Source organism: Fomitopsis serialis, assembly GCF_022376445.1.
Source record: "Fomitopsis serialis strain Sig1Antser10 chromosome Unknown B0H18scaffold_2, whole genome shotgun sequence".
NCBI lineage: Eukaryota > Fungi > Basidiomycota > Agaricomycetes > Polyporales > Fomitopsidaceae > Fomitopsis > Fomitopsis serialis.
Genome location: NW_025954962.1, coordinates 831,829 through 856,129, shown reverse-complemented (window position 1 = coordinate 856,129; position 24,301 = coordinate 831,829). Strand labels below are relative to the sequence as shown.

The 24,301-nt window shown below is 55.2% G+C and overlaps 13 protein-coding genes and 1 non-coding gene across 14 annotated transcripts; 4 read left to right on the top strand and 10 right to left on the bottom strand.

Moving 5' to 3' along the window:
• The first annotated feature begins 18 nt into the window (after positions 1 to 18).
• On the top strand, positions 19 to 1,525 carry B0H18DRAFT_970090 (P-loop containing nucleoside triphosphate hydrolase protein). The gene is made up of 8 exons (XM_048043670.1): positions 19 to 273; positions 411 to 430; positions 478 to 526; positions 553 to 578; positions 630 to 1,118; positions 1,176 to 1,198; positions 1,250 to 1,346; positions 1,397 to 1,525. The coding sequence occupies exons 1-8, from the start codon at positions 88 to 90 to the stop codon at positions 1,425 to 1,427; spliced, it is 921 nt and encodes a 306-aa protein (XP_047900416.1). The 5' UTR covers positions 19 to 87; the 3' UTR covers positions 1,428 to 1,525.
• Positions 1,526 to 1,598: 73 nt separating this feature from the next.
• Positions 1,599 to 3,034, top strand: B0H18DRAFT_970088 (P-loop containing nucleoside triphosphate hydrolase protein). Its single transcript, XM_048043669.1, has 5 exons — positions 1,599 to 1,784; positions 1,817 to 2,162; positions 2,220 to 2,619; positions 2,640 to 2,734; positions 2,792 to 3,034. Exons 1-4 carry the CDS (start codon positions 1,740 to 1,742, stop codon positions 2,692 to 2,694), a joined length of 846 nt encoding a protein of 281 aa, XP_047900415.1. The 5' UTR covers positions 1,599 to 1,739; the 3' UTR covers positions 2,695 to 2,734; positions 2,792 to 3,034.
• Positions 3,035 to 4,082: 1,048 nt separating this feature from the next.
• On the top strand, positions 4,083 to 5,663 carry B0H18DRAFT_1113180 (uncharacterized protein; the record flags this gene model as incomplete). The annotated part of the gene is made up of 6 exons (XM_048032909.1): positions 4,083 to 4,110; positions 4,170 to 4,513; positions 4,568 to 5,312; positions 5,369 to 5,388; positions 5,444 to 5,527; positions 5,583 to 5,663. The coding sequence occupies 6 exons, from the start codon at positions 4,083 to 4,085 to the stop codon at positions 5,661 to 5,663; spliced, it is 1,302 nt and encodes a 433-aa protein (XP_047900414.1).
• A 483-nt stretch (positions 5,664 to 6,146) lies between these two features.
• On the bottom strand, positions 6,147 to 8,024 carry B0H18DRAFT_194000 (uncharacterized protein). Its single transcript, XM_048037047.1, has 8 exons — positions 7,779 to 8,024; positions 7,648 to 7,715; positions 7,472 to 7,593; positions 7,326 to 7,419; positions 6,917 to 7,272; positions 6,623 to 6,864; positions 6,257 to 6,541; positions 6,147 to 6,196 (listed from the first exon to the last, which is right to left on the bottom strand). The coding sequence occupies exons 1-7, from the start codon at positions 7,931 to 7,933 to the stop codon at positions 6,283 to 6,285; spliced, it is 1,296 nt and encodes a 431-aa protein (XP_047900413.1). The 5' UTR covers positions 7,934 to 8,024; the 3' UTR covers positions 6,147 to 6,196; positions 6,257 to 6,282.
• An 88-nt stretch (positions 8,025 to 8,112) lies between these two features.
• On the bottom strand, positions 8,113 to 12,436 carry B0H18DRAFT_1206194 (uncharacterized protein; the record flags this gene model as incomplete). Its single annotated transcript, XM_048036163.1, has 12 exons — positions 8,113 to 8,147; positions 8,208 to 9,046; positions 9,099 to 9,812; positions 9,868 to 9,941; positions 9,994 to 11,005; positions 11,070 to 11,209; positions 11,259 to 11,328; positions 11,385 to 11,517; positions 11,575 to 11,697; positions 11,826 to 11,947; positions 12,013 to 12,148; positions 12,198 to 12,436. The coding sequence occupies 11 exons, from the start codon at positions 12,434 to 12,436 to the stop codon at positions 8,609 to 8,611; spliced, it is 3,201 nt and encodes a 1,066-aa protein (XP_047900412.1). The 3' UTR covers positions 8,113 to 8,147; positions 8,208 to 8,608.
• Positions 12,437 to 13,704: 1,268 nt separating this feature from the next.
• On the top strand, positions 13,705 to 14,492 carry B0H18DRAFT_970068 (RNA polymerase Rpb6). The gene is made up of 4 exons (XM_048043668.1): positions 13,705 to 13,831; positions 13,892 to 13,910; positions 13,979 to 14,241; positions 14,299 to 14,492. The coding sequence occupies exons 1-4, from the start codon at positions 13,767 to 13,769 to the stop codon at positions 14,444 to 14,446; spliced, it is 495 nt and encodes a 164-aa protein (XP_047900411.1). The 5' UTR covers positions 13,705 to 13,766; the 3' UTR covers positions 14,447 to 14,492.
• Positions 14,493 to 14,673: 181 nt separating this feature from the next.
• B0H18DRAFT_970067 (uncharacterized protein) lies at positions 14,674 to 15,236 on the bottom strand (the record flags this gene model as incomplete). The annotated part of the gene is given in 4 exon segments (XM_048043667.1): positions 14,674 to 14,755; positions 14,791 to 14,865; positions 14,885 to 15,060; positions 15,119 to 15,236. Coding segments are annotated over 4 exon segments (451 nt in total), but the record flags the coding sequence as incomplete, so codon positions are not given.
• Positions 15,103 to 16,390, bottom strand: B0H18DRAFT_1151561 (DHS-like NAD/FAD-binding domain-containing protein). Its single transcript, XM_048035732.1, has 3 exons — positions 16,230 to 16,390; positions 15,691 to 16,165; positions 15,103 to 15,638 (listed from the first exon to the last, which is right to left on the bottom strand). The coding sequence occupies exons 1-3, from the start codon at positions 16,371 to 16,373 to the stop codon at positions 15,235 to 15,237; spliced, it is 1,023 nt and encodes a 340-aa protein (XP_047900409.1). The 5' UTR covers positions 16,374 to 16,390; the 3' UTR covers positions 15,103 to 15,234.
• A 278-nt stretch (positions 16,391 to 16,668) lies between these two features.
• On the bottom strand, positions 16,669 to 17,397 carry B0H18DRAFT_867595 (uncharacterized protein; the record flags this gene model as incomplete). The annotated part of the gene is made up of 1 exon (XM_048039874.1): positions 16,669 to 17,397. A coding segment is annotated over one exon (729 nt), but the record flags the coding sequence as incomplete, so codon positions are not given.
• A 458-nt stretch (positions 17,398 to 17,855) lies between these two features.
• Positions 17,856 to 19,418, bottom strand: B0H18DRAFT_193921 (ribonuclease T2). The gene is made up of 6 exons (XM_048037046.1): positions 18,798 to 19,418; positions 18,593 to 18,744; positions 18,478 to 18,533; positions 18,277 to 18,419; positions 18,068 to 18,224; positions 17,856 to 18,008 (listed from the first exon to the last, which is right to left on the bottom strand). Exons 1-6 carry the CDS (start codon positions 19,094 to 19,096, stop codon positions 17,874 to 17,876), a joined length of 942 nt encoding a protein of 313 aa, XP_047900407.1. The 5' UTR covers positions 19,097 to 19,418; the 3' UTR covers positions 17,856 to 17,873.
• A 114-nt stretch (positions 19,419 to 19,532) lies between these two features.
• On the bottom strand, positions 19,533 to 20,230 carry B0H18DRAFT_1081543 (uncharacterized protein; the record flags this gene model as incomplete). Its single annotated transcript, XM_048031411.1, has 2 exons — positions 19,533 to 19,834; positions 19,855 to 20,230. 2 exons carry the CDS (start codon positions 20,228 to 20,230, stop codon positions 19,533 to 19,535), a joined length of 678 nt encoding a protein of 225 aa, XP_047900406.1.
• A 494-nt stretch (positions 20,231 to 20,724) lies between these two features.
• B0H18DRAFT_1113174 (uncharacterized protein) lies at positions 20,725 to 21,045 on the bottom strand (the record flags this gene model as incomplete). The annotated part of the gene is made up of 1 exon (XM_048032908.1): positions 20,725 to 21,045. The coding sequence occupies one exon, from the start codon at positions 21,043 to 21,045 to the stop codon at positions 20,725 to 20,727; it is 321 nt and encodes a 106-aa protein (XP_047900405.1).
• A 463-nt stretch (positions 21,046 to 21,508) lies between these two features.
• B0H18DRAFT_925621 (LIM15/DMC1) lies at positions 21,509 to 23,744 on the bottom strand (the record flags this gene model as incomplete). The annotated part of the gene is given in 17 exon segments (XM_048041623.1): positions 21,509 to 21,827; positions 21,924 to 22,028; positions 22,086 to 22,116; positions 22,173 to 22,211; positions 22,263 to 22,271; positions 22,324 to 22,398; positions 22,448 to 22,507; positions 22,519 to 22,583; positions 22,647 to 22,752; positions 22,819 to 22,913; positions 22,966 to 22,995; positions 23,054 to 23,150; positions 23,207 to 23,227; positions 23,281 to 23,313; positions 23,361 to 23,507; positions 23,581 to 23,619; positions 23,676 to 23,744. The coding sequence occupies 17 exon segments, from the start codon at positions 23,742 to 23,744 to the stop codon at positions 21,727 to 21,729; spliced, it is 1,122 nt and encodes a 373-aa protein (XP_047900404.1). The 3' UTR covers positions 21,509 to 21,726.
• A 301-nt stretch (positions 23,745 to 24,045) lies between these two features.
• B0H18DRAFT_t8 lies at positions 24,046 to 24,144 on the bottom strand. Its single transcript has one exon. It is a non-coding gene; the product is annotated as a tRNA-Phe (tRNA).
• Positions 24,145 to 24,301: the final 157 nt, after the last annotated feature.

Sequence of the window (24,301 nt, the reverse complement as noted above, 5' to 3'; positions counted from 1 at the left end):
CGTTTGTCACGCGTTCCCTCTCACGACGCGTCTTCGTCGACTCTTCGTGGCTCTTCGTCCACTTCTCCCTCCTACGCGTCCTTCGTCATGGCATCCTCGACAGTAAAAGGAAAAGCACCTGCAAACGGGAATGCATCAGACACACCTTATGAGCTGCCCTGGGTGGAAAAATACCGGCCGAAGCTCCTGGATGACATCGTCGGGAACGGCGAGACCATTGAGCGTCTCAAAGTCATAGCAAAGGATGGAAACGTGCCACATATCATCATCTCGGTGCGTGATGGATTGTGCAGGCATGTAATGTGTACTTACGCGGTGTCTTAGGGAATGCCTGGTATTGGGAAGACGACAAGCATACATTGCCTGGCGCACCAGCTTCTCGGGGATGCATATAAGGAGGGCGTCTTGAGCTGAATGCATCAGATGAGAGGTGAGTAGTCTGTACGCTCGATGAGAGTGGGCACTACGTAAAATCAGAGGTATTGACGTCGTCCGGAACAAAATCAAAGGCTTCGCGCAGAAGAAGGTTACATTGCCACCTGGAGACACAAGATCGTCATTCTGGATGAGGCAGATAGGTGAGTGGCGAAGCTTCCTTCGTTCGCCTCTTGATACGACGCCGCGTATAGTATGACACCTGGTGCACAACAAGCACTGCGGCGAACGATGGAAATCTACGCCAACACAACACGATTCGCTCTGGCATGTAACATGTCAAACAAGATTATCGAGCCCATTCAGAGTCGATGTGCCATTCTCCGCTACGCCAAACTGAAGGACACGGAAATACTGAAGCGTCTGCTGGAGATTTGCGACATGGAGAAGGTCAAGTACAACGACGATGGCCTGACCGCTCTCATTTTCACCTCAGAGGGTGACATGCGACAAGCCATCAACAACCTCCAGTCTACACACTCCGGATTCGGCTTTGTGTCTGGCGATAATGTGTTCAAAGTGTGTGACCAGCCACATCCAATCGTCGTTCAAACCATCATTCGCGCGTGCCTCAAGAGCAACATCGACGGTGCGATGGAGAAGCTCAACGAGCTATGGGATCAGGGCTACAGCGCCGTGGACATCGTCGTCACAGTATTCCGAGTCGTGAAGACGTTCGACGAGTGAGTACGAAGTCGCCTTACTCTCTGTTCTAGGCCACTCACTGTACCTGCCTTCAGAATACCAGAATATACGAATTGGAGTATATCAAGGTATACAGTATTGTTAGTCCTCGGTATCCGTGTGCTCACAGCCTACCCGCAGGAGATTGGATTTACACATATGCGGATCCTGGAGGGTGTCGGTACACTTATCCAGCTCGGCGGCCTGATGGCACGGCTATGCAAAATGTGAGTCTACAACCACGTCCTGTCAACTACTCAGGCTCATGTCTCTTCAGGAACATGAAGCCCGAGCTGTTCAAGGTGTGACGCTCACTTAGGCGATCGAGTTTGTACCCTTCGCACATTGTAAATACACACGCACACATCATTTGTACACCGGGATTCGATCACACTGCATTTGTTTCCATTCTTCACATGCTTGACTGCCGTGTGCATTATCTTTTGCCTCCGTACAGAATCGTTCCTGCTCGTTTCCATTCTCGGAGTGTGGTGCAGGCGCCCCGATCGACCGTCAGTCAGCAGCTCGATCGCGACAAAAGCAATATGCAACTTGACTTCGCCACGGAGCTGACTCACGCTCAGATGTCCTAGCCTTCACTACACTCACCGACGTCCACCATGGCCTCGCCGGAGGACACGCCCGTCGGACGACGGCTACGGCTCGTCAAGCACATCATCATCGTTGTTCTGGCAAGGGTGGGGTCGGCAAGTCCTCCGTCTCGACTCAGCTCGCGCTCTCCCTTCGTGCCTCTTCACCTACCGCCCGCGTCGGGATACTCGATGTCGACCTCACGGGACCATCTATTCCGCGGATGCTCGGCCTGGACGGACACTCGGTGCACCAGAGCAGCGACGGATGGGTGCCAGTCTACGCGGACGGCAGTGAGGCGCGGCTGGCGTGCATGAGCGTAGGCTTCCTGCTCAAGCGGAAAGAAGATTCGGTGGTGTGGCGGGGCCCGAAGAAGAACGCGATGATCCGCCAGTTTCTGAGCGACGTGCGGTGGGGGGAGCTCGACTACCTGGTGATTGACACGCCGCCAGGTGAGTCGACAGTGGACACCATCTACCCTGGTCCAGCGGAGGCTAATTTCCCCCTAGGCACGTCCGACGAGCATCTGTCGCTTGTCGAGCACATGGCCCCTGTCCGCCAGCGCATCTCTGCGGTCATCGTGACGACCCCGCAGGCCGTCGCGCTTCTGGACGCGATGAAGTGCCTCTCCTTCACACGCGCGACCTCCATCCCTGTCCTCGGACTCATCGAGAATATGAGCGGGTACGTCTGTCCGTGTTGCGGCGAGATCAGCAACGTCTTCTCCACCGGAGGAGGCGAGGAGATGGCACGGCGTGAAGGGCTGCGATTTTTGGGCAGCCTCCCCGTCGACACCGAGCTCGTGTCGCTGCTGGACGCCGCGGATCCGGACGACCAGGCATCTCATGCGGTGCTTGCCGAGGGCGGGAGTCAACACTCGTTCCGGCTGCTCGAGCGGTATGAAAAGACGTCCACCGCCCCCTGTTCAGGGCCATTGTCGAGAAGGCCGTAGGTGGTCTATCAGCGCTGGAGGGGCGGGAGTGACATTCAATATGTCGCAGCTGTTGTTCTCCCATCACACTAGGTGTGTCTGCTCTCGTTAACGTCGTTTCGGTCCGCTGATGCGTAATTTATCTCTCAGGTGTTCTGATATGATGATGATGTATCCTTAGCCATCTTGCACTGTATCTCGTCCGGATGAAGTTCTAGTTTACCTCGCAGCATCTCTGCGAATCCCTGCCACTATTCGGTTTCCCCGGTCCCAACGTCATTGGTGACGGTGTAGGTTGCGTTGAGCCTCTATGGATTTCCGTGGGAAGCATTGGGATAAACAGAGGTAAGACACAAGTAAGACGTGTGTCGACGCCAGGGTCTTCCATGCACAGATGGGCCACCATGCAAGCCTACACATGTTGTTCGTATCTGAATTCTACCAGCAGACTGGCTCTGAACAAACGAACATCTCAACAATCGCCGACTTTCTCGTGAACATCCCCCGCTACTGTCGGATGCTGTCTCGGCCTCCGGGTCCAGTACCAACGTCATATTAGGGTTGTTGGACACGATATGCCCGATGCGAGCAGCGACAGTCTCAGGCCTGCTGCGCTGTCGTCGACAGGGTTGCAGTGGTATGATTGCATGATGCCCAGAAGCGGTCTCCTTGACAGTGACACTGAAGCTCAGACATGTATTATTTCATGCAAACGACAGTGGAAACGCTCGGGAGTCTCGGCGCCGGTCAGGGTAGAAGGCGGCTATACTAAGTATTAGTGTCATGGCGGGCGTTTTCAGGGCTTTCTGGGAATTTTTGCTACAGTAATGCCAGCGTGGGTTACACACGGAGGGAGTCGGTGGCTGCTATGGAAGAGGAACAATGTTGAGCTGCTTCTTGCAACGAGGACCGCCGAGCGGCAACGTCGCCGAGGGATGCCGAGGAAGAGCATGATCGCAGTAACGGGCACGTTGTTGGGGATCTACGACCGAGGCGGACGTGGGACGTGCATGGTGGGCGAAGACTGAGCCTCGCGGTGGTGGACAGAAGGTTCGGTGGACGGTGGAGGGGAGCGAGACGCGGAAGATATCGATGGGAACACTGCCTCTTGGCGGGTGTCGACCACGTTTTAGCCCGAAACGTCAGGATGAGACACGGGACTGGGCGAGTCGTGCGGCGTGTTCGAGGGCGTGTTCGACTAAGTATATTCGGCATTTATCGCGACCTGCAGCCGCAGAGCTCGCTTGATCCCCGCCACTCTCCCCCCCGCTTCGCGCAACGTTCTGCCTCTCTCATGACTTTGTACGGCTGAACGACCTTCGCTCGACCATTTCTTTACGACTGGCACGACCCATCGATGATCCACGCCCTCTCCTCGCGCACGGCCCGCCCATACATATCAGACGCCCCGAGTCCCCAAGCTTGTAAGTATCGGGATACGATGAATCCCCCCTACATGTATTACTCCGGTGAGTCTCCCATGGCCAGCGCGTCCACATTCTAGGAGCTGACAGCGTTTGAACCACAGCAACTTACGATGAACCGCCGCTGTCCCCGTCGTCTAGCATAAGCGTCCAGGCAACGGGGGCAGGCCCAGTCAACGATTCCCCCGTCACTATGAGCCGCCCTGCTGTCGCCCACATCCGACGCCGCTCGAGCCGCATCGAGGCTTGGTTGAGCGAGCAACATCGCATCGTGCATACCACCACCGATGACGACCTTGCGCCCACCAGGACGAAGCCTCTCCCTTACCTTGCGTACTCGCAGTCCAGTGGTGTCCCGCTGATGAGGCACGAGCTGGACGATCGCCTAACGGCCGACAGCTACGTCGTGGCGAACGATGCCTTTCGCCTGTCGCGGAACGCGTCCGCGGTGCGTACGCCATCACGTGATCACGACGGCAGACCCACTGACCGTTCTCCGCAGGCGTCTGCGCGCTCTCCGGACGTTACGCCGCGTCCTTCGCCACCTTCCACCCCTCGCAAGGGGTCTCCCCTGCACTCGGGTCAGCGCAGGTTCCCGTCCCCGTCCCCTCTACGCAACTTTCACATCTCGTTCGGTGCCAGACGCCCCTCTATCTCCTCTGAAATCTCGGCAAACCAGGGATCGGCGCCTTCCTCAGCGTCTGCACGTACGAGAGGCGACTCTAGCGCTGCACGTACATATACCTCGGGCTTGTCGACTTCGTACGCGCCCTCGTGGTCCGAACGCACGGATCCACAACCAACTGAACAGGCGTCTTCCTGGCTTAAATCGCCGCCCACATGGAGATTCAAGCGTCCCCCCGTAATGGAACCCGTCGCCACCGTCGCGGAAGGACCGAATGACGAACCCCGGTCTCGTCCCAGTCTCTCATCCACCGCGACACGCTCATCTGCCACGTCAAACGGCGGTAGGACGTCCCTTGAAACGCCGAGCACGCCGCGGAAGTTGCCCTTTGGCTCTGCCCGCATCCAGTCTCCTTCCGTCCTTACTGTTTCCTCTCCTTCCCTCTGGTCACTGCCTACCGACGCATCCCACATGAACGACCCGCCAGACTCTGAGAAGGTCCTTGCTCGCGACCGCGACAAGTCCAACAGCATCCGGATACCCCTCTCCCTCAAGATACCATCCGCGAACACGCCCAGTTTCGGCAGCATGTCAGCTGCGATCGCGAGCCCGAGGCACAAGCGTAAACGGAAACTGATTATCAGCGGTATCCCTCCGGGGACGAAAAGCGATATGAAGCTGTCAAGAAGTGGTGCGAGGTAAGTCAAACAGGTCAGTATGATCGATGATTCGCATATTGACTGCTGGCATCAGTCATTCGGCGAAGTCAACTCAATTTCGCGCGAGCTCAATGGGAACCTATACGTCGACTTCCGGAAAGCCGAGGTAGCTGACACGGTATGTGCTATTCAAATCCCCTCGGAATTAGCACTGACCGGTGTTGGGATGTTAGGTCTGTCGTCTGCAAGCGCGGGTCTACATCAAGGGTGTAGGCAGTGTCTGCTTATCCTACTTCACGGGCAAGAAGCCTTGAGTGATATTGTGTGAATGGTACGCGTCCCTCGTCAACCCTGACAGCAACGGCCTGACGCGCACCTCAGTGTACCATCTAGTTTTGCCGCTGAACACTACTGTGCATTTGCCTAGTCCCAGTCACGCCTTAATCGACCGCGTCCGACGCAACTTTATGCCTTTCATGACCCCGACATGCCCCATCTGTCCATGCTGTACACCTGTACATCGATATGTTATCTGTCCATACCCCCGGCGGCGTGCCGCCGCGCCCACTGTACATTGGTCATCTTGGTCATCAGCTCGGACACTCGTGCATACCCCATCGATCCCCGACCCTGCCTTCCCTCGTTCTCGTAGACACCGCCCCGTGCGGGTCGTGTTGTACATACATGTATCCGTACGAGTCTCTCCGGATGTTCCGCCGTAGAAATTCCCCTTGAATCCACTTCGTTCTGGTTCCTGGTCCCTATCTCTGTCCGAGTGTTCCTTTCTGCTCTGCGTGACGTACAAGCTAGTCTCGGCTCCGCTTTATCAAGACAGTGGTCGTCTCGGCTAGGCACGGCAGGTGAGTTGCAGATAATCCTTGTATCGACGCTTACACACACCACCCACAGATTGTACTAGACTGTCCGTTGATTTCACGGTTGCGTTACACTACGCTTGGCATCGATCGCACACAACCAGCTACCAAGGTCCCTCCAGAACGCTTTCTGCCTCGACGTCCCCACCCAGAACGGCACGAGCGAGACGTGGTGGGCGGCTTCTATGTGGTACACATGCCAGACGCCATTCTCTGGGTCCTCGTGCAGCGGCGCGGTCTCTCTGGCGCCGCGAGGCCTGTCCGCATTTCTTCGGCTATGGTCGAGCGGGTACGCGTCGTGCCTGCACTTTGTCTCGCTGCGAAAGACAGGTAATCAATTACTCATGCCCGTGTAGCGGAAGTGACTTCATAACATAACGGAGGGTGGCTTCTCTTACCTGCAGTCGAACGGGTGCCATTGGGAGAAGACGGGGACGACGCCGTCGTTCGCCGTGAACATGCTTTCGACGCAGCCTTCCTGGCCGAGTCCGTCGGTGACCCTACCCGTGGTATCCTGCTGTAAAGGCCCCAGCAGAGAACGGTCGCAAAGGTTCATTGCCCATGAGGACAAGTATAGGAATGGTACGGTAAGTAAGTGGCGCAATGGTACGTACGGTGAGCCTCGCCGGCACCCTTCGGTCTATGACAGTCATGTTTAGCGAGCGGATAGCAGAGTCGCCAGGATTCCTCACCATGGAAGCGACGTAGCTTCTGTAATAGGTCCCTGGATTCACCGCGCCTTCCAGCTGGGATTCTCTCCGGCGGGCTGCTTGAAACGTGACGTCGAACGGCGCCGCATCCTCGGTCTCCGCCCAGTCGCTTCGCCACAGCTGCCTTAGTGTGACCGAGAAAGAGGATTCATTGAATGACAACGAGCGCGAATGTGCGTGCATGTCCAACCCCGCAGGTAGGATGGGAGCTAGATATGCTAGTATATGGACGCAGCCGGCGAGCACGGAGCCCATGGAAAAGCGCCGGACTGCAGGTGCGTCCTCCGCGTCTTCGCCTAAAAGGTATACCAGCTGTGTGCCTCTAAATGGGGATGATACTAGTCGCAGTAAGTAAACATATCGACTGTGCCCACCCAATCCCCATACTTACTCGCGTTCACAGATAGAACCATGTTAGGGCACTGCTCAACACCGAAGAAGCCGGTCTTGAGGAGCCATTGTAACTTCAATATCGTCGGCCCACCCTACCCGATATTCGGTCAGAGAGCTAAGCGTAAAGTTCTCCCGGTTACTTACCATGGAATGCCCCAGAAAATGAAGCGGTCTTTGCTTCGACCACTCCGGATATAGCCCTCTGTCATGCGTCCGACCAAAGCGTTTGTGCCCATGTAATCGAGCATGTTTGTCCCCGTAGTCGACTGTTCAATGAGCGGTAAGTGCGGATGCATATATCCCGTGTCCACTCAATTGACCTGTTCCTCCAACCAGGGAGTAGTATAACTCACAAGCTCGATCATGAAGCGAGCTCACCGGACCGACTCTGTGTAGCACTCTCTGTTAGCAGGTTCATCGCAGCTTCAAGTTCATGATGGTATGTACTGACCGCGCAAAGATGACTCTCCTATCCCTTCTTCTGCCTGCGCGGCAGGCATGGTTCGAATGTTCGTGGAAGTTACCCCATACAAACGCGCCGGCGCTGCAGAAGAAGCCTTCGACGATCACCAGTGGGATAGTATCCGGTTGCACTGGCAGCGCCATGGCACGTCCTTCGTTTGCAAGGTCGTTCGGCGGGGAACGACTGCAACGGACACAGGTCAGTCCAAAATCCAGACCTATACATGATCAAGGCTGTGTCGGCGACTGTCATTTGAGTCGCGCCCGCAGTAGGGCTGACAGCAGACAGCGATGTTCCCCGTTTGACTTCACAAGATCCCGATATAGTCTGTTTCAGGGCCTAATACTGCTGCTGCGTCTGCTACGATCTCCGTTAACCACGTTCAGCGTTCGGCCTAGTGCCATCGCCGCCACATACCCGTGTGCCCCAAGCTGACGCGGATGCCTCGCAGTATTTCTCCTTGTTCGCGAGATAACACTGCACGCTCTATTATCACGCAGGGTACTGGCCCGGGACTATGGTACAATTAGGGAGGCGACGAAAGGTGCAGGTGCTACAGTGAAAGGCAATGAAGTCATCGAGTCCGACATGGCGTGCGATCGAGGAAGTGTGAGTGCGACGATACCTATACTGCATGATTGCAATTTGACGACGAGGGCTACAACGCTCCTACGCACGCTGGTTGGGAAATGGACTTGCATGTGCATGGTCTCGTCGATGACTGCGTCTAGGAGACGAGATGCCACCGTTACGATGCACATGCCGCATATTGCCGGGGAAAGGAACAGGATTAGTGCCGTCGAACGAAGGCATGCTACTCATAGACGCAGAAGGTGGCAGGAGCAGTGGACCGTGGTGATACGGCGGCCCGTTGTATGCAGATAGGTCGTGTGGGGTATGCACCCAGGCTTTCTGCGAGTACGACTGCGAGTGCTGGGAGGACCGTGGACCCGTATGTTGCATGGGGCGTGATAAGGAGCGAAGGGATACTGCGCATGTTGCGGCCATGTTGACGTGTGAGGCGGGGGTGCGGGCCCTTGACTAGTTGGTTGAGTCTGATCCGTACTCGACATGTACTGGTGGAGAGCTTCGGGCTGATAGACGGGAATCAGCATGCCATGTTGTCCTTGTATGAAACCCGTAGGTCGTAGCGGAGGCTGCTGGTGTGACTGGAAAGGATACGGCTGGGCTGACTGCGATTGAGTTTGGTCGTTGTACGCAGGCACGGGCGGATACGACATGAAGGGAATTAGCGGCTAAGATGACAATGTTAGACTGCGTCATTTGTCTACCGCGATGATGACGTACCCTCTGCGACTCGTTCGCTGGTGACCATGCATGCTGGGAAGTCGTTGAACCTGGGGCGTCTGTTACGGTGTGATGAGACTGCTGAGGATGCGAGGGAGGCATAGCTGGTGCATATGTCGGGACGTGCATGTAAGGGACTGGGTACGGATAAGGAGGAGGATAAGCATGCACCCAAGGGGGAGCGAAGTAACCGACGCTCGGTAGGGCGAATGGTTGCGCTGCCCCAGATACGGAGGCAGATGGCCCCACAGAGCTTACGGAAGTGGAAGGCGTGGCGGCCGCAGTCTGTCGAGATTGATGATCATACGCTGGCGCAGGGGCAGGTAATGAAACCCTGGTCGTAGTAGAAGATAGGGAGGAGATGTTGGATTCCGAAACTCGATCGCCGAGCCGAGAGGGCTTTCGAGGAGACTCCTCTCCAGCATCTGCCCTGCTGAAGCGACCCGGAGATGTGAAGGGTGTTCGCGTCTTGACATTAAGCCTTGCAGGCTCTTGATTAGCAAAACCAGCAGACGCTCTCGATCCAGGACTCTCTGTCATTGAGTCATTACGAGGGTAGTTTGGGTCTCGGTATCCGTCGGCGCGGAGTGGCGATGGGTTGAGCCCCGGCATTAAACTACCTCTGCCGAGCGGCTGTCGCCACGGACTGTGCTGGCGTGGATTATGATCCCTTAGCTGAACGCGAATCTGACGGCCACTATGAACGCGATTATGCTGCACGAATGGTGATGAGACAAGGTCCGTATACCTGCCTTGAAGAGAGACTGACCTCCTCCTGCACGGCCTTTGCCGCGGCCTCCGTGTCGCTGAACTTGATGAATGCAAATGCAGACTTCTTACTGACTAATGCAAACGGGTTAAATCGCATGACGAGCCGGGTATGAAGACGACTTACGGGGTCGAACAACCTGAATGTTTTCTATTCGGCCATACTGTGCGAAAATAGCCGTGAGATGCGATTCGTCCCACACGTCGTCATTGTAGACGTCCAGCCCGCCGACGAAGACTGTGGTTGGGTCGACACGAGGCTTGTCACTGGCGAACCATTCCTGACCATGGCCACCTAGCGAAGCGGGTCGTCTGGGAGTATCCGTGTGCTCGAAGCTGTGCTGCAAGTCTCTATCGTGACTGAAGGAATGTCCTGAGGCACCCTCGCCTTGACGTACACTCGAGGGAATGGGAAATTGACCTGACCTCGGTGTGTGAGGCGCAGCGTAACGATCCGGAGACATCTGGATGGGATTCTCATTGGATGTACGTTTCGAATGCGGTTCCGCGGGGTCAAGTCGACGAAGGGGGGATGCTTCAGTAGGAATGCCAGAATGCGAGCGCGATCTGACGGGTGTTGTCGATGGGTTCACGGACAGAGAGGATGCAGGTGACGCCGGTAGATCGTGTCCATTGGAAGGCAGTCGACCACCGTTCCACGAAAGGCGTGAGCTCTCGCCGCGCTTTCTAGTACGACCATCTCCTTCCGGGACATCGAGAGGGGGGAAATCGGAGTCGCTCCACTTCAGGCTCTTTGCACCGTCGTTAGGAACGCTGTAAGAATCGGCCTTCTGCACAGTTTCATTATAGCCGAGAAGCGAAGTCTGAGGTGCGTCATGTGCAAGAGACCACGGCTTCGCGGTCGGTGTGACGTCCTCCGGAAGAGGCGCAGCGCGTGTTATAGTGTGCACCTGTCTCTTGGTCATCGCATCAACACGAAGGCATGAGGTCTCCACACAGAGTTGCTGGTGCGGGGTAGGCGTTAGACCACCAGTCGAATGGCACTGTGCTTGTGCATAAGAGGGGCGGTCACGAGTGTTCAGTGCGGGGCTAGGACTTCTTGCATAGGTGTTCTGTGCCAAGGCCGAGTCCGCATGATGGGCCCAGCTGACGTTTAGGAATGGTACACGACGCAACGTCTAAGGTATGGGGATGCAAGTCCATCATTAGAAAAGAATGAGATAGGTAGGTCAATCGACGAACCATGAGAGCATTGACGCAATCGTTTCGGTGTTCCCACTTGGCCTCCCACACATTTTGATCCATGCTCGCGGATCGCGGACCATCATGTGGGCGAGGGAACAGTAGTTGCCCGCTTGTGTGACCGTTGCCTTGATTGAGCTCTAAAGATGGCGTGATTCACTGTGTCGCCGTCTCACTTCAGTCACTCACCAGTAGCCAAGGGGACATACGCCGCAAAATGCTCAATGGGACCAAAGGCGAGCACAATCTCACGAATATTCTATTACGGCCAGATTAACGCTCACGACAACATAGGAGAGGAGAATAGCACAGCACCTCAGCGTCGAACTGCAGGGGATCGATGAGTACACCATCGCCGCTGAAAGGCGATAGATCGACATTGCTGATTTGAGTCAATGAATCAATGCTGTAGTGGCGCGCCTCGTCGTCGTAGACGATCTCGAGAAATCTGCGGTAATCATTCGCTCAACGGAATAAAGACAATATATTCACAGGGAGGACGTACTTCGAGCTGTTCGGTTGGTAAACTCTCATAGCTGTAGGGAATGCGGCGGTACCGTGGTCCTCGTGAGTCGTTTGGTCTGACGTGTTCTGGCTGCTGGAGACATTCACGACTTTGGTAGGCTGTCTAAGAGACATATAATGATGAGTACCGTGACCATATACATGTAGATGTCGATATGTCATTGGTTGTATGCGCGTTCCGTGCGGAGGCGTATAAGAGGGAAAACGAAGAAAGAAAGAAAAAAAACTCACCGATACGAGATAAGCAGCGTCCTTGTAGCTCGAGCCGGCTCATATCGTAATATCCTGCCCAGGAATGGTCGGGGTGGGAGCGTCCGTAGAGCATCTATGAGTCGAGCGGCCGTGGCTGCATTCTATATCTTCCGTCAGAGTCTGATTGATGCGCATATAGTCAACTAGCCCTCCATCTACGACTTACTTGACATTGTACGAATGCGCATGTGCCATTCTTGTGAGGGTCGCGCACGACTTTGACGCTTTTTACTTCAGTGTGCTGAGACAGGTGTTCACGCAAAAGCCGCGTCAGTTCTGGGATGTCGACTGTGGATGGCAAACTGCGGATAGAGTCAGCACCGACGACAGCACAATGGAAAATGACATTACCTGCCGACAAAGACACTCGCGTCATGTGGCATTTTCTCGGGATGTCGGTGTGCGGAGGGAGTGTGAGCAGCGGGCAATTCCTGTTCTGAAGTGTTGATGTCCACCGAAGTGGGACGGCTGATGGGCGTTGTAACAGGCGTCGGGAATGCTTGCTTCTGTGGTGATATGGGCGGCGAAGGCCCCAGGCTATCGTAACGCGTCCCCCATGCGCGTTCTCTGAGCGGGAGCTTGGAGGGCATATAGTCGGGGTAGGCGTGAGCTTTCCGACGAGCAGACGTGTGCTGTGTCGGGGGAAGAGCCAAGGTGTTCCCCGTCGCAAAGCGAGGCTGGCGGGCAATTATAAAGAGGTGAATGGTGAAATGCAGAAAAGAAGGCGGGCGAGTCGGCGGCCAGAAGCGGCGAGCAGTCTGACACGTCAAACATGCCGCGCGGACGCTGAGCGCGGTAGAGTTCACTCCAAGTCAGCAATTGACAGGACCACCGGTACCGTCGCTCCACCCGTTCTTTCCTGGCTTTGTGTCCACGGCGCGACCGACGTCCTGGTCCTGTGCACCGACCCACGGCAATCACTCGCAAATGTGCGTGGCCACACGTCTCAGCACGAGGGACGACATGCATGCCCGTCAGTTACAGCTGTTCCACCTGCAGACACGTCCGTGTGTCACAGGAAGTGACCGAGCGGCGATGATTACCGTGACGACGTGGAGTGTCGTTGCGTAGAGATGTCTGCATTCCACCGATTTCTGGAGCCCTTTCCAGCCATGGTCGACGTCACGACGTCCTCAGAGAAGAGCTGAGGACATGGGAGGCTGACCGGCTGCCAAGGGCCATCGATCGTCTACGACGGACCATGCGGCTACCAGCCGTCTGGAAAGCTTCTGTAGCTGCGGTTCACCCCGACGACGAACCGCACGGACGAAATGGTCTATGCTAGTACAGCTGTACCGTTTGCTTGTGTGGTGAAGGCACAGAATAGCGCACCGGCAATATTGCCCTGTCATAGACTGGACTGTATTTCATGCTGTATTTATATCGGGGCCTACAATGTAATGAGATAAATGAACGATGCATGAGGAAGGGGCGTACTCATGAAGATCCGCTACGAGAGAGCGGGTCATTGATCGGGAAGACGTGCTTCTAGACCCCGGACGTATGGCGAATTCATGTCACTTCACCTGGGTCCGCAACAGACAATAAAGTGGAGGCCGTCGCACAGCCACAAACGATACGCATGGATGAGCGTTCGTTTTCCTCCCGCGGTCCCCTGATAAGTAAGAGCGCGCCATGCGAGAGCTTTGTTCGAGCTCGCGAACTTGAGAAGGGCGAATCTAGCCCCTTCAGGCCTAAACAAGACAGCGGCGGTGCTACATGCTTGACAGAGAGTGCGGTTGGACACGCGAACCACATACTGCCATCTTGGGACAATGGCTGCTCTTCGAACTCCGACGGCCGTCCCCGGTGGCGAATTTGTGGCGGGGTGCCTCCGAGTCGATCTCAAGTAATTCTGCCGGCGTTCACCACCTCCGGACACTCTCTTCGTACTCTATCTTGCAATAAGACCTACCCAGGATGTCTGACGACGGTTACGGAGGAGGTGGCGGTGGCGGTGACGACTATGACTACGATGGGCCAGGGTAAGTCCTTGTTACATTGCAAAGTGACTGACCGGTTCGACGAGCGCACACATTCGACAGATTCAATGGAGACGCTTTCGTGCGTGCATCGTGCTTCCGCTTGTATCGGGATAGGCAGAGTCTGAACTCGGCGCATATCTGCAACAGGACGAAAACTACGACGCGCTTGGGAACGAGGGTGGCGAGGCAGAAGCCGTAGAAGGCGATGGCCAAGTGAACGGCTTCGAGGGTGCGAATGGCGCGGAACCGGACCAAGATATGGCAAATGGTGAACCCTCGCAACAAGCAGAGGCACAAACCGGTGCAGGATTGCAAGGGGAACGGCAGGCGAATAAAGTGAGGGTGACGACGCCGTACTTGACCAAGTACGAGCGTGCACGAGTACTCGGGACAAGAGCACTGCAGATTAGGTGAGTTCACATCTAGGCACTCTGTCGACGGTACCACAGATGCTGACGGTGGTGCAGCATGAACGCTCCTGTACTCGTTCCTTTGGACGGCGAGACGGATGCTCTTCAGATCGCCATCAAAGAGCTCTCGCAACGAAAAATTCCGCTCATCATCCGGCGGTACCTGCCGACGGCAGCTTCGAGGATTGGAGTGTGTCTGAGCTGATCAGCGATTGATGTTATGGGGCAGGGATTTCCGTTCGCTCTCGGTGTATTTGTTGTACTCGACTTACATTATTGCTCTCTCAATGCATATCGTTTCGCAGTCTTCTCGAGTGTGTCGCTCTCCTAATATACGACTCCGTACGTAGTCCGCGCGTGAAATATACAGTATAAGATACAGTACAAGATGGTGTGGATAGGTGAACAATGCAGGGTCCGGTTGGGCTTTACGCCTCAAGCGTGTTGGGCGTCCGACATCCCTCCGCGGCTTCGGTCGAGCCTCCAAGACGACTTCTGCGACCATCCTCGGTTTCTTCGCATGCCTGTCTTGCTCGGAGGCTTCCGTACAGGCTTTGTCTCCCCCAGGTCGAATTCGTCGACACCGTCTCGACGCTGGGGTTGGTCGTGCCCCGAAGAGCATGCCTCTGTCTTCGAAGGTGACAGGATCTGCGCGCGCATCCCTCTTCTTTGATGGGCTGCAATGCCCATTATAATGAGAGTCGGTCTGACGTCGCTTGCCGGGCGAGGGCGGTGGTGACGGAGGTAATGGAGGGAGCCAAGAGAGATCGTCCACTGGCGGCACGTTTTGCTTGCCTGTCGCTTTCTTCTTACCACCGGCTAATGCAGACATTATGGCTGAGTTTCGGGCATCGAGAAGGGTTACGACACGACGTACCTTTTGCTTTTACACCGTCGAAAGTGTTCGTGATCTCCTTCGTGACCTTGAACGCGCCTGCAGTCTCGACATCGCCCGCCGCCGTGAGCTTCTTCTGCACCTCCCAGTCGGAGGCCTCATCTTCTTCCACTCCTCCACGACCCTCTCCGCCCACTTGTCGTCTCCCCCACGACGTGGTAGTCGATGATCCCGTCCCACTCGCTGCCCGGAGCGGTCTTGTTCACGAAGACGACCTTGCCGGCGAAGGCTTTGGCGTTCTTTGGTGATGACGTGGACGCTACGGCGGGAGATGGCGCGGACTCGTGAACGACTTTCGCGAAGCCCTTGACGAGTTTCTTGAAGCCGTGCACCTTGAGCGACGTGCCCATGATGATCAGCATGTCGGGCTTCCGCGTCATATCCGCGGACTGCATGCTGCCGATGTCGTCTCCGAGAGGGTGGGGTTCGTCGTAAAGGACAATAGCTGGCCGTAAGGTGCCGACCTTGAGTGGACGGGCTGAGCGCGCGACGCGAGCTTTCGCTGTTCGTTTATGTGAGCTTATGGTAGCAACGCAGCGGAACATCATACTCACAGCGTGTAACACACTCCGGGCAGTCAGGGGCCGCCCCAGTGTCGAATACATCCAAGTACTCTACAGTGCACGGAAACTCCGCACTGCAGAATGTACAGCGGACGCGATGAATATCACCATGTAATTGGACGTTGCGCACGTCCCGGACTCTGATCTTCGCCTTTCCCTTGCCATGGTTTTTTACTTCGTTGCTCGAGCTCCCAAGAAGGCCTGCCTTCTCCTCGAGCGCGTCAATGTTCTGTGTATACGAGCGCAGCAGCTTGCGTTTGGTATCAAGGGTCTTGAGGAATCGGTGTGTGGGCGAAGGGGTCGCGTTGTCGATGGATCGTTTGAGTTGTGAGATGAAGGTATAAAATACGGAGGTTGAGGTCGGGTCTCGGAAGAGCGACGCGTCGAAGAGGTCGCGACCCTTCAACACGACGTCAGGATATTGTTGTTTCACAAGCGCATACAGTCCGTCGGACGACCGGAAGTCCTGTAGGTACGCGTTTGGACGTGAATACGCGTGGCAAAAAAAGATCAGTTCAAAAAACGCGTACCGGAATACCGCATGAGCACGATATCCCGGCGCCGGTCACGACCAGGATCTTCTTGCATTTCGCGACGGAGAGCGAGAGGTTGGAGAGGGAACGCCGCGTAGAGGCGTCGGACGCGCATTCATCGAGGTCGAGTGTGATGGGCATCGTTGTAAGTGTACCCGCGCGGTCGTGCTTGAGTGGAAGGAGGAGGGGGAGGGACGCGGTAGGACGCGGTCATCGAAGCGCTGAGGGCCTGTGGCAGCCGTGGCTAAGCGAAGCGATGTTGATCTTGCTCAACGCGTCGCGTCGCGTTTCCACGTGATCTTGACGCGTCGCAGACACTGCCAGAACATGACCGCGTCGGACCACAACCATCAGGTTGTTCCCATTTCAACAGTGCATACATCAGTTACACTTCATAATGTTCTGCGTCTGTTCCATTGAATCCTACTTCTCGTATTCAAAGCGAGCGCGATCCCAACACTGTGCTACTTCTCCTCAAGACGTATAGATGGTGCTGCACTGGAGGCGCATACACCCCCTCTCTGCTCTGACCGGTTGGAGCATCCACCATATGATGTTCTTCTAGACTCCAATGCAACGCTGGATCCATAGTATCGGTATCTTCTCTACTTTCCTTTGGGCTGTGGTTTCCCAGGAAGGACGCGCGGCTTGAAGAGAAGGAGAGGATGATCCAGACGCCGCCCGGGCGCACAAGCGACGCGAGGTTGAGGGCGAGCAGTTGGACCGGATCGAGGCTCGCTTCCTGTACACCGTTGCAGACGATGTGCTTCTGGATAGCAGGATGACATCGGGACGACGCGGTGAGTTTGATGTCTTCTCCGCAGGCAATGGCATCGGAGGTGCTCTTGTCAACGACGATCGCGAACGGCTTTCCGTCCCGTTTGTGAGGAAATGCCCCTCCGTCCTGCCCGTTCTCCCAATCCACTAGTGGAGCTAGGTCCTCCCACTGCAGGACGTCGGCCTGTACCCATCGCATGCTCCGCTCGCCACGTCCCTGAGTCCTGACGGTCTCAGCCTGCTGTCCGTTCTGGACAGCGGCTTCAGAGTAGTCCAGGTTCACGATGACGCTTTCATCCCAAGACGCATGCCCGTGCACCTCGTCGTATGCTTCGCGGATGCGTTGGGATAGCGTGGAGTTCCCCGCACCGATGTGTAGAAGACGCGGTGTGCTTGGTGTTCGATCCTGTCTGGCGGTTCAGCGCAGAGGAAAGCACATAGTCGCGGGATGAGCGTTTCCTGGCCGTCCCCGAGCCATCGAAGTGTGGTTCTGTTCTGAAGCGCTGCTCCCAGAAGGATTGAAGGTGGTATTCCGAAGGCATTTCAGAGAACGATGATCTGCATCGCCTAATAGCAAGCACGGTCTGAAGACGTTGACTGTCCGCGCTCAAACGCACGATGACAGTTGCTGGTCAAACTTTGTCAATGCAGATTGACGCGGGATTGACCAAGCAAATCAGTGTTCGCCACTTTGGTGGTCGATCCAGGGTCGATCGGGTTCACAAGGCATACCAATCTAGATTGTTACATTCATGTCGTTGGTCGGCTCACAACATGCAGGGTTGGATGTATTGCGCTACTATGACTACTTGTGCAGTATGCTTTTGAATACTCAGAACCCAATTGTCGGTATAGCCGTCATGTTCAGAAGAAGCCACCTGGTAACGTCCTAACATCACGCTCAGAGGTCGGCGTGCGCTCATAGTACCAGATACCCAGGGTAGTGTTGCAGGTAGACGTCGTGGTGCTATCGATGCTCTTGAACTGTCCAAATTGCTCCTGTGCAAAGCATTGTCAGCGATCGAAGTAAGGACGTCCATTGATTCGTCGAGACTTACGACTCCAAGGACGTGGTTGAAGTACCAAACCTCTTCCAAGATGGTACCGTTAACACCGCCACAGCCGAGATATGGAACGGATCCCGTCTGGGCCTTCAAAGTGGCCTGCAACTGGCCTAACGAGTATGTTGTAGTGTTTGACGGGACAATGCCGGCTCTGGAATATGACCTTCAATTTTGTATCACAAGGAGCACAATGATGAACGCACGCTGCGAGCATCTGGTAAGTCGGGAACTTCTGGAAAGCGCGGACGACAGCCAGGTAAAAGTCCACGACGTCTTGGTGTTCCTGGTAGTCGGGTCCATAGCAGGCTACGTCAAATGTCGACGTGCACGTCGCGTGTTTAGAAAACTACAGAGACCTGTCAATTGAATGTGCGACATATGCCACTATCAACAATTCTACGCACCTCGTGCGCCCAGAAATCATGGTTAGGAGCACCCTGGTTGATCCAGTATTTGTCCACTGGCACCGCAATGTCAATCAGTGGGACGCGTATTTCGATGCGATTCGCGGGACCGTACTGTAGTCGAGCAGATCAAATCTTGCGAATTCGAGGATGAATTTATCCACAGAGACGCCACGGTACGCTGGTATGGGAGTGCCATCCGGCAACACAGAGGGACTCGGGTCTGGGTCGTACTGTCTGGTAAAATCACAATACTGTTCGTATGATCTGTCATCGACCCTTCAGCAATTATATCAGACCGAGCAACAGGACATGCGTACCCATCGCAGTTGTCTGGCCAGAGGCCGTGAATGGTCCAGCTATCCTTTGGGAGCAGTTGGCCCTCGCTCTCTAAGCCCGTGTACGTGTCCCAGTACTGCGTCTGCAAGACCAAGCCCCCGGGAGTCGGCGAACAACAAGTGTCCGCGACGGCCGTGGTGTTCTCGCAGGAGTAAGTGAAGGGCTGGCTCACACACGACGAGATATTTGGGTACGTGTTAGGTACAGCCAAATCCCCGCCAAACGCGTTGGCTTGGGCAGCAAAGACCGCGGACGCGAGAAAACCGATGGCAACAGCCATTTTGAGCGGGCAGGATGGCAGCGGGGTCGACTGCACACACCTATTGCGCCCATCTATCTGCGCAATATTTATACGACCGTGGGCTCACTATCTTCGGTGAGCCCACATGCAGACATCAGGAAAGAGTGTGTCACTTGACTCACTTCGCGGGTCGATGTGATGTGCCGTACGTCGTGCCTGACATTTACGACAAGCCATGCGCCTCATGTCCAGTTCTGTAAGGCGAAGTGCAGGAGAAAGAGCGGCAGATGGGTCTTGCTGTCGGCGCCGGCGGTGAGTGCAGCGTGCGAAGGGGCCGAGGAGAGGCGCAAGTCCTGCACGTGGGTCTTCATCGCGTCTCACTCGGCGAAGCTCTGCATTGGCTCTGCATAATACCTTCTTGTGCATCTCGTACAACGCTCATGTATATGTAGACCCTACGCGTTCCCTACCCTCCTCAGAGTCTCGCCCACTTCCTCACGAATGTCATCACCCTTCTCTCCTTCGCCACCACGTTTGCAAAGACCTTCTCCGTCCACGGCGTCGCCAATGCCGCCTTGTATTCGGGACTCTTGAAGGAGTCCATCGAAGCCCATTCGTGCACCGCCATGTACTTGGGCGGTTTCTGATCCTTCTGTGCCTCTACGCCCATCTGCCCGCAATCCTTCAAGATGAACCGTCTGCTCCTGACCCACCCTGGGGCCTTGGCGAGCAGGGGTATGTGCTCCTCGTGGTACCACTTGTTGAAATCCTCCTCCGCTTCCGGCTTGACATCCAACGAGACAAAGACGACGTATGGGGCAGGTTGCGTCTCGTCGTAGAGTGCCGAAGGGGGATGGGATGGGGTTCGATCAGCTCGTAGTGCCGTCTGTCGAGGAGCTGGATATTCGCCAGGATGCCCTTCTCCCTGTCGCTCCTCGTCTCCGCGAGCGTCGTGTACGGCGCCTTCTTCGTCGCTTCGTACGACTCGAGGTCGTAAGACGCGCCGTACGTCGGTTTCTCTCCGTCAACCGCTTTCCATCGCGTCCAGTTGAGGAACGCCGGTGTGTTGACGCGGAGAGGGATGTGTTCGTTGTCGTACCAGTCGTTGTACTCGTCCTCCGGGACGTTAGGCCCGGGTTCGGAGAAGACGAGCAGGAACGCTGTTGGTGCCATGGCGTGTGGTGGATGTTGGTAAGGGGTGGCGTGCATTCTGTCATCCGTGTAGGTGCATATATACGGGCGGCAGGCCGACGGATCCGGAAGTTGCGCCATCCCTTGCTGACCATGTCTTGGTCATATGTCTTAGGATTGTTTTACTGCGGGACGGTGTTTGCGGGCAACCGTCGCCAGTCAAGCGTTTACAAACCTAGGTCGTCCTGCTTCCTGTGATGCCGGGAGATACCTGCAGACCCTGAACTCATGCACATTGAAAAGGCTAGTGGCTTGCGGAACGACGTCATTGACTATCGATTATGCGGTAGTCCCAGAATCACCAGGCCGATCGGCCATGAAAATGTGCAGTCTTTGAAGTGCGTAAAGATCTTCAACGTTGTCACCAGCATTAATGACTTGCAGGACTAGGGTTGAAGTCATCGGTTCCCCTTGGGGTGAGTACCTCTACTTTGACAATGACATCGCCCTTCTCTCTTTCGACACAACACCCCGCATTACCGTCTCCCTCCATGGCGTCGACATAGCTGCCTTGTACTCGGCACTCTGGAACCATCCGCGGACTTCCATTTATGCATCGCAAGATACTTCGGCGGCTCCTTCTGCTGCTTCTGACCCTCTACGCCCATCTGCTCCCAGTCCTTCAACACAAATCTGCGCGTCCTGATCCATCCGGGCGCCTTCGCCAGCATGGGTATGTGCTCTTCATCGTACCACCTGTTGAACTCCTCTTCATACTCTGGCCGGAAGCCGAGAGATACGAAGACTACGTATGATGCAGGCTCCACGTTGTGCAGAGCTGACGGTGGGCCCTCCATGAGCTCGTAATGTCGAGGAGCTGGATCCTACGCAGGATGTCTTGCTCTCTGTCGCTCCTCGTTTCCGCTAGGGTCGTGTATGGAGCATTCTTCGTCGACTCGAGGTCGTATGTAGCGCCAAAGGTGGTTTGTCCCCGTCGTCTGCTTTCCACCGTGTTGAGTTCAAAAACGTCGGCGTGTGGACTCGGAGGGGAATGTGCTCGTTATTGTACCAGTCATGGTACTTGTCTTCAGCAACGTCGGGCCCAGGCTCGGAGAAGACGAGGAGGAACGCGGTGGAAGCCATGTTAACGAATGTCCAGCGCCCGTGCCGCTAGATAGCTTATACTATCCGTGGCAGACCCACCTGACTACCGAAGTTGTGGCCACGCTTCCTTCTAGCCTTCAAAGCTTCACCATGAGAGGATGCAAACATGTTTACGGAGCAGCGGTCATCAGGTGTTCATGCTGTCCAAAATAGCATACGATACATATCTCAGTAGTATTGATTACATGTAGTACGGTAACGAGATACCCACAAAAGTCCAGTGCAGAAGGATTGAAAGGCCGAGAGGGAATCTGAGGTCGCAAAGGCGTCACAGCAACAAGTAGACCGAGAGCACAAAGCCAGGTGAGCACAGTGAAACAGAGCGGTGACAGTACGAGACGAGCAGGTAGGTTCTTCGAGCAAGAGGGAGTGCATCAGACGTCAGCCCAGCCACCTTCGTCCAGCTTGTAGGAGGCTTCGCTTTCAGGCTTGTCCGGACTGTCCACCAGCTTGGCAACACGTTCTTCCGCTCGTCCTGCATTACAACATTGCGTGACATCAGCATGTCGATTCCATGCAAGTCTCGCGGTGAGACTGTCGCCGCGCCACAAGCCACGACGACGGTACGGACCTTTACGAAGGAACATCCTGGTGGCCGATGCGTGCGAGAGGATATGACCCCCGATGGGCTTTAGGGCGCCGCCAGCAACGAAGGTCATCGTGGCGCCCGGATCAGCTGCATGCCCGTTTCCTCAGCCATCCCTACTGAGCTTTCCAACCAAGAATGACCCACATTGTACCTGGTTCGTCATGAGGACGGCGATCTGGGAACATCGAACGTGTCAGCGTTACATCCCAATGAAATTCGTTGAGATACTACGTTGTATTCCTCTGACAGCTTGCTAAGCTTGGATAGCATCTATATAGCAAAGTTAGAACGCCGATGCAACAGAAGAAACGATGTACTGACTTGCGCGAGCTTTGATGAAACGGGTAAGTAAAAGGCAACGTAGACTCGACTATATGCGCACCTTCTGCTGACGCTCGCTCAGCTCCCCTCTGCCAGAGTAGTCCGTCCGGAAGCAGGCCATGATACTGTCCACGATCTAAATCGCTGCGTTCATACATAGAAGGGCAGGGAAGGGCACTGCGTACGATGAGTTTGAAATCTTTGTCTTCGGCGAAGCGGATCGAACATTCATTGATGAGTTCCATCTGTCGAAAACATTAGCAAAGTAGGGTAAGAGGATCAATTTCGGACTTGCCTGATGCTCGCTGTTGAATGCACGCGCTGAGGAACCAGCATAACTCGTGAGACACGGAGCTTATGTGTTCGTCCAAGACAAGGACGTACCGTAAAGGATGTTCTCTAGCGCCATGTCTCCGTTTACTCCAAAGCGATCAGCGATGGCGCGGATACGATCTGGTCGGAAGGTCCCTTCGGTATCGATATAGGCCACCTTGAGCGAATCGACCGCGTTGGCTCATCGGTCCGCTTTCCCTGCTGTAGTCACACAACCACGTACCTTCCCAGATGCTCCGCCCATGTCGGGAGGGAGTTGAGCGATAACGCTCATGGTATGGGCAAGCTGCGTTTTCCCAGTACGATACTCGCCATAGACTGCAGGTGATGAGTGAGGGTGATACATGACGCAATAGGGTACTAACGGCACCTTCGCTGATAGACTGAGACATGATACCACCTTCACGATCGCGGATGTCTGTTTGTCAAGCGTCCAGTGAACTGAATTAGCAACCTACCACCTAGGATCGTATCAACAGCCTTGCTGCCGGTGCTGATCATGATTACGCGTCTTCGTTTGTCTTGCACCTCGAGCCCCGTGGCAAAAGAGGAACCCTTCAGAGCATACGGTTAACGGCGCATATATGCTGCCATTGGTGGTTCCAACGCACCAGGATCTTGTGCGCAGCTTCCTATGTGCACGAATATCAGCACACACATCTGTGCTGAGACACAGCATACCGACTTTGATTTTCTCCACCTTCGCCTCCGACATTCCCTAATCAGTGTTAGCGTGATCCAGGCGAGTACTACTTGAAGACGGACCTTGATCTTTAGCAGTTGCCTCCGGGTCGTCATAATGACACCAGAGACTGTGTTTATAGCCGCAGACTGGAAGACTTTGTCAGCAACACAAAGAAGAGGCGTGATGGGGCATGCCTTGAGCTTTAAGATATCCTGCACGTTGATACCCTAGCATGAAGAAATGAGAATCAACGCGCATATATGCGCCTCAGTGTTTAATAGTCATCGTATCGCAGCCTACATGCTGTTGAAGTTCGTCAACTGTGTCGAAGTAAGGCCCCTGAGGCACTATTAGCGAAACCCCGCTTGATGACCGTATATGCAGCTCGTACTCACTTCCTCAACGTCGTCGGCTGGAGGGCTCGCGGGTCGCGAGGGGGTTTGGGAAGCAGTACGGCGAACCATAACGAGGCTGTGTAGCTAAAAATGTCGGGTGTGGGGAGGATGTTGTCGAAGGCTAAGTACAGACAGCCCTTGCTACAACCTCGACGAGCCTTTTGACCGCGTCACCGCGGGGCGAGTTCATCACGTGATCGTGTAGCGATTGCATCCAGTTAAATGGTCTTGCGGAGATTCGATAAGTACATGCATAGTATGTACTTTATTCAGTTAGTCTGCTTGAACATATGCACGAGGACCCAACCTACTTGCATGGGTGCTGTACAAAACTTATTATGCTTTGCGCGGTGGCACAAAAATATTATTTTGCCAGAAGGGCGGATCGAACGCCCGACCTTTAGAACACGTGACCGCGGAAGCACGTGACGACTTCAGTCTACTGCTCTCCCAACTGAGCTATTCCGGCGATACCTTCGTGGCTCACAATTATATATCGAATCTGTTGAGCCAGCAAAAGCTCAAGTGCTAGTGCTCAGCGCTCCTTTGGCGCTCCTAGACGACTCGAACACCAAGTTTAGTAGCGATTGGGCGTACAGTACATATACAAGAACTCATTCGCGTAT

What these genes read in the sequence shown, in the direction of transcription:
- B0H18DRAFT_970090 (XM_048043670.1), top strand. Translation starts at nt 88, where the DNA reads ATGGCATCCTCGACAGTAAAAGGAAAAGCACCTGCAAACGGGAATGCA. An exon ending in AAGGCTTCGCGCAGAAGAAG is followed by an intron (nt 527 to 552) that starts GTTACATTGCCA and finishes TGGAGACACAAG; the next exon opens with ATCGTCATTCTGGATGAGGC. An exon ending in ATTCTGGATGAGGCAGATAG is followed by an intron (nt 579 to 629) that starts GTGAGTGGCGAA and finishes CGCCGCGTATAG; the next exon opens with TATGACACCTGGTGCACAAC.
- B0H18DRAFT_970068 (XM_048043668.1), top strand. Translation starts at nt 13,767, where the DNA reads ATGTCTGACGACGGTTACGGAGGAGGTGGCGGTGGCGGTGACGACTAT. An exon ending in ACAAGAGCACTGCAGATTAG is followed by an intron (nt 14,242 to 14,298) that starts GTGAGTTCACAT and finishes ACGGTGGTGCAG; the next exon opens with CATGAACGCTCCTGTACTCG.
- B0H18DRAFT_970088 (XM_048043669.1), top strand. Translation starts at nt 1,740, where the DNA reads ATGGCCTCGCCGGAGGACACGCCCGTCGGACGACGGCTACGGCTC. An exon ending in TCGGACGACGGCTACGGCTC is followed by an intron (nt 1,785 to 1,816) that starts GTCAAGCACATC and finishes TGTTCTGGCAAG; the next exon opens with GGTGGGGTCGGCAAGTCCTC. An exon ending in GGTGATTGACACGCCGCCAG is followed by an intron (nt 2,163 to 2,219) that starts GTGAGTCGACAG and finishes ATTTCCCCCTAG; the next exon opens with GCACGTCCGACGAGCATCTG.
- B0H18DRAFT_194000 (XM_048037047.1), bottom strand. Translation starts at nt 7,933, where the DNA reads ATGGCGCTGCCAGTGCAACCGGATACTATCCCACTGGTGATCGTCGAA. An exon ending in GGTTCTATCTGTGAACGCGA is followed by an intron (nt 7,273 to 7,325) that starts GTAAGTATGGGG and finishes TACTGCGACTAG; the next exon opens with TATCATCCCCATTTAGAGGC. An exon ending in GAAGCTACGTCGCTTCCATG is followed by an intron (nt 6,865 to 6,916) that starts GTGAGGAATCCT and finishes TGACTGTCATAG; the next exon opens with ACCGAAGGGTGCCGGCGAGG.
- B0H18DRAFT_1151561 (XM_048035732.1), bottom strand. Translation starts at nt 16,373, where the DNA reads ATGCCCATCACACTCGACCTCGATGAATGCGCGTCCGACGCCTCTACG. An exon ending in CGTGCTCATGCGGTATTCCG is followed by an intron (nt 16,166 to 16,229) that starts GTACGCGTTTTT and finishes GCGTACCTACAG; the next exon opens with GACTTCCGGTCGTCCGACGG. An exon ending in CCCGGAGTGTGTTACACGCT is followed by an intron (nt 15,639 to 15,690) that starts GTGAGTATGATG and finishes ATAAACGAACAG; the next exon opens with CGAAAGCTCGCGTCGCGCGC.
- B0H18DRAFT_193921 (XM_048037046.1), bottom strand. Translation starts at nt 19,096, where the DNA reads ATGGCTGTTGCCATCGGTTTTCTCGCGTCCGCGGTCTTTGCTGCCCAA. An exon ending in ATTTGATCTGCTCGACTACA is followed by an intron (nt 18,534 to 18,592) that starts GTACGGTCCCGC and finishes TTGCGGTGCCAG; the next exon opens with TGGACAAATACTGGATCAAC. An exon ending in ATGATTTCTGGGCGCACGAG is followed by an intron (nt 18,420 to 18,477) that starts GTGCGTAGAATT and finishes AGGTCTCTGTAG; the next exon opens with TTTTCTAAACACGCGACGTG.